Source organism: Coturnix japonica (assembly GCF_001577835.2).
Source record: "Coturnix japonica isolate 7356 chromosome 4 unlocalized genomic scaffold, Coturnix japonica 2.1 chr4random350, whole genome shotgun sequence".
NCBI lineage: Eukaryota > Metazoa > Chordata > Aves > Galliformes > Phasianidae > Coturnix > Coturnix japonica.
In genome coordinates this window covers 374654-378529 of record NW_015439533.1, presented here as the reverse complement: position 1 = coordinate 378529, position 3876 = coordinate 374654, and the positions used below count along the sequence as shown (strand labels likewise).

General features: G+C 65.6%; 1 protein-coding gene across 1 annotated transcript; it reads left to right on the top strand.

Annotated features, from left to right (window-relative positions):
• The first annotated feature begins 605 nt into the window (after window positions 1–605).
• On the top strand, window positions 606–3751 carry PCGF1 (polycomb group ring finger 1). Its single transcript, XM_015850200.2, has 8 exons — window positions 606–750; window positions 828–980; window positions 1649–1720; window positions 1815–1923; window positions 2399–2432; window positions 2920–3006; window positions 3079–3159; window positions 3583–3751. The coding sequence occupies exons 1-8, from the start codon at window positions 663–665 to the stop codon at window positions 3628–3630; spliced, it is 672 nt and encodes a 223-aa protein (XP_015705686.1). The 5' UTR covers window positions 606–662; the 3' UTR covers window positions 3631–3751.
• The last annotated feature ends 125 nt before the right edge of the window (window positions 3752–3876 follow it).

Below are 3876 nucleotides of genomic sequence, written 5' to 3'. Positions count from 1 at the left end.
GTAATGATAATGGGGTAATGGGGACCAATGGAGACACACTGGGGGATAATGGGGTAAGGGGGCATGGGGTAATTAGCATTGGGGGGGGGGCTGGGGGCTGCAGGGGGTGTGGGACCACAATGAGTGTGGGGCAGGTTGGGGGGTTTCAATGGGTGTGGGGCAGGGAACGGGGCTGTAGTGGGTGTGGGGGAGTCTGGGGGTCCACAATGGGTGTGGGGCAGGTTAAGGGTCTGGAATGGGTGTGGGGCAGGTTGGGGGCTGCAGTGGGTGTGGGGAAGTTGGGGGGCTGCAATAGGTGTGGGGCAGATGAGGGGCCTGCTGTGGTTGTGGGGCAGGTTGGGGGTCGCAGGGGGTGTGGGGCAGGTTAGGGGGTTTCAGTGGGTGTGGGGAGGTTGGGGGGCTGCTGTGGGTGTGGAGAAGGATGGGGGCTGCTGTGGGTGTGGGACCACAATGGGTGTGGGGCCAGGAACGGGGCTGCAATGGGTGTGGGGCAGGTTGGGGGGCCACAATGAGTGTGGGGCAGGCTGGGGGCCTGCAGTGGGTGTGGAGCAGGCTGGGGGGCTGCAGTGGGTGTGGAGCAGGCTGGGGGGCAGCAGTGGGGTGCCCATGGTGTGGGGCCGGGTGACGTTGCCGTGTCCCTGCAGGAGGAGGTGAAGGTGAAGATGAAGGAGCTGAACGAGCACATCGTGTGCTGTCTGTGCGCCGGGTACTTCATCGACGCCACCACCATCACGGAGTGTCTGCACACCTGTGAGTGCTGCAGGGCTGTGTGCTCACGGCCCCCCAAACCCGGCCTGCCCCACTCACCTCCCCTTCCCTGCCCTCAGTCTGCAAGAGCTGCATCGTGAAGTACCTGCAGACCAGCAAGTACTGCCCCATGTGCAACACCAAGATCCACGAGACGCAGCCGCTGCTCAACCTGAAGCTGGACCGTGTCATGCAGGACATTGTCTACAAGCTGGTGCCCGGCCTGCAGGAGAGTGAGTGCCCAGGGGGCGGGTTGTGCACAGGGCTGGGTGTGGGGAGCAGCCCCATGGTGAGCATCCCATGGGCAGGTGTTGGGTACAGCCCCACACTCAGCGTCCCATGGGCCGGGTGTTGGGTACAGCCCCACACTCAGCATCGCATGGACAAGGTGTGGGTACAGCCCCACACTCAGCATCCCATGGGCCGGGCTCTGAGTGACAGCGCGGCGACAGCGAGCAGTAGTGTTGAATGTGGTGAATGCAAAGTGCTGCGTGGGGGGGGCTCCCCGTCAGCCCCCGTCACTCAGGATGGGGAGGGGGAGGCTCTGGGGACCCATCTGGAAATGTCAGCTCTGAGTGCACAGCGTGCAGGCAGGGGGGGCTCTGAGTGCTGCTGTGGAGGGATGGGGATGTTTGTGCTGGGCTGGGAGCACAGCAGGTGTGCAGGGTGGGTGTGCAGGGTGGGTGTGCAGGGTGGGCCCCGGCCCTGCAGCCCTTAATGCAGGAGGGGCTCTGAGGGATGCTGAGGGGTGGATGGGGGCTGTGGGGCACTAAATGGCTTCTGCCAAACCTCCTTCAGGGCTGGGGGTAGGTGAGGGGCGGCCGGGGACCACCAGAGGACCACCACTGGGAGCCCTCAGAGGCCGGGCTTTGGCTCAGCACCTCCCTGCTCTCTCCCGCAGGTGAAGAGAAGAGGATCCGGGAGTTCTACCAGTCCCGCGGCCTCGACCGGGTGACGCAGCCCAGTGGAGAAGGTGTGTGTGTGTGTGTGGGGCCGGGCTGGGGGGGGGGATGGGGGGCAGCAGGTGGAGCTGGTGGGGGGGTCTCACTGCCGCTCCCTCCTCCCAGACACGGTGGGGGGTGACCCCATGGGGCTGCCCTACAGCACCTTCGACCACTCCCGCGCCCATTACTTCCGCTACGACGAGCACGTCTCGCTCTGCCTGGAGAAGCAGAGGTGAGTGCTGCGGGTCTGCCTGGCTGCCCCTCGCTGTGGGTACGAGCAGAGAACAAATCCCCCCCCCGTGTCTGCTGTGTCTGCTCCCGCTCCTACCAGGCTGTCGGGCTGCGCAGCCCCCGCTGCAGAGCTCTGCCCCCCCGTAACCCCCCCATCTGTGCTTCCTGGGGGGGTGAGCGTTAATAAATGCAGCGCGGGGCGCAGCGCAGCTCCTGCCGACTGCTGACAGCAAAGTCAATAAGCGGCAGCGCTGGGAGCTGTGCTGGGATCGATGGCTGCAGCTCAGCTGCCAGCTCAGCCACGTGCCCGCCCTGCTGCCGTGGGGGGCACGGGCTGCTCGGGTCGGGGCAGCCCCCACCTCCAGGGTGGGGTGAGAGCCGTGGGGGCTGCACTGTGCCCAGGGGGAGGGCAGCGGGGTTACGGCCCCTGGGCGTGCACAGGAGCCCCCGGGCTGCCCCTTCTCTTTCCTCTGCAGCTCCAGCAAGGACAAGAGCAAGGCTGTTCTGCAGGTGAGTGTATGGGAGCTGCGGGCTCTGCCATGGGACCGGCCGTGTGCTTTGGGGCACCCCCGGCCCACGGGTTGGTGCGGTGTCCCATGGGGGCTGCAGACTTTGGGCATCTGGGGAGCAGTTCTGCCCCACTGACCCCACTAACGCTGCCCCCACTAACACTGCCCCCACTAACACTGACCCCACTAATACTGACCCCACTAACGCTGCCCCCACTAACACTGACCCCACTAATACTGACCCCACTAACACTGACCCCACTAACACTGACCCCACTAACACTGACCCCACTAACGCTGCCCCCACTAATACTGACCCCACTAACGCTGACCCCACTAACGCTGACCCCACTAACACTGACCCCACTAACGCTGCCCCCACTATCGCTGCCCCCACTAACACTGACCCCACTAACGCTGCCCCCACTATCGCTGCCCCCACTAACACTGACCCCACTAACGCTGCCCCCACTGCTCTGTCCTTGCAGCACAAGTACGTGAGATGCTCCGTGCGGGCTCAGATCCGGCACCTGCGCAGGGTCCTGTGCCACCGCCTGGGGCTGCCGCTGCAGCACGTGAGTGTGGGCCGGGCCGGGGGGCTTTAAGGGGGCGGTGGGCTCAGGTTGATGGCACAGCGCTGCCCACAGGTGCAGATCATGTTCAATGGTGAGACGCTCCCCGACCACATGACGATGAAGCAGCTCTGGCTCTCGCGCTGGTTTGGCAAGGTGGGCGTCGGGGGGGGACCCTGCAGCAACGGGGGGAGGGGGCGGGGGCTGAGGGCGCAGAGCGGGGAGGGGGCGGGTCGCGGATGATGGATGCTGCTCGGTGTAACCAGGACGGGGTTGTGCTCGTGGCAGGACGGAGCGGTGGAGCAGCGGGTCAGAGGGGCGTCCCAGGAGGGGTGGGACAAGTTCATGGAGCAGCCCCAGCACTGAACACAGTGCGCTGGGCCACAGGGAGAGGTGGGGGTACGGGGGGGTGGGGGGGGGCGGGGAGTGAGGGGGAGGGGGCAGGGAGTGAGGGGGAGGGGGCAGGGAGTGAGGGGGAGGGGGCAGGGAGTGAGGGGGAGGGGGCAGGGGGGGCAGGGAGGGAGGCAGCAGAGCGCAGGGGGGGTTGTGCTGCCCTGACGCCTCCTCCTCGCCCTGCAGCCCGCACCGCTGCTGCTGCACTACAGCATCAAGGACAAGAGGAGGTAGGGGCTGGGGGCGGGTGCTGCCCCCCCCCCCCGCAGCACAGCCCTGCTCCTGCCCCCACCCCGCTCCCTTTAACTTAATGTCCCCTTCTGCTCGAGTTTATTTTTTGAATAAAACTGTTGAAAATCCATCACACGTTCTTTATGGGGGGGGTTGAGGGGGCACATCTGAGGCTGGGGGTTCTGCTGGGGTCCTCAGGAGGTAAAGTTGGGGGAGGCATCCTGCTCCTGACCCACACCTTGGGATGTA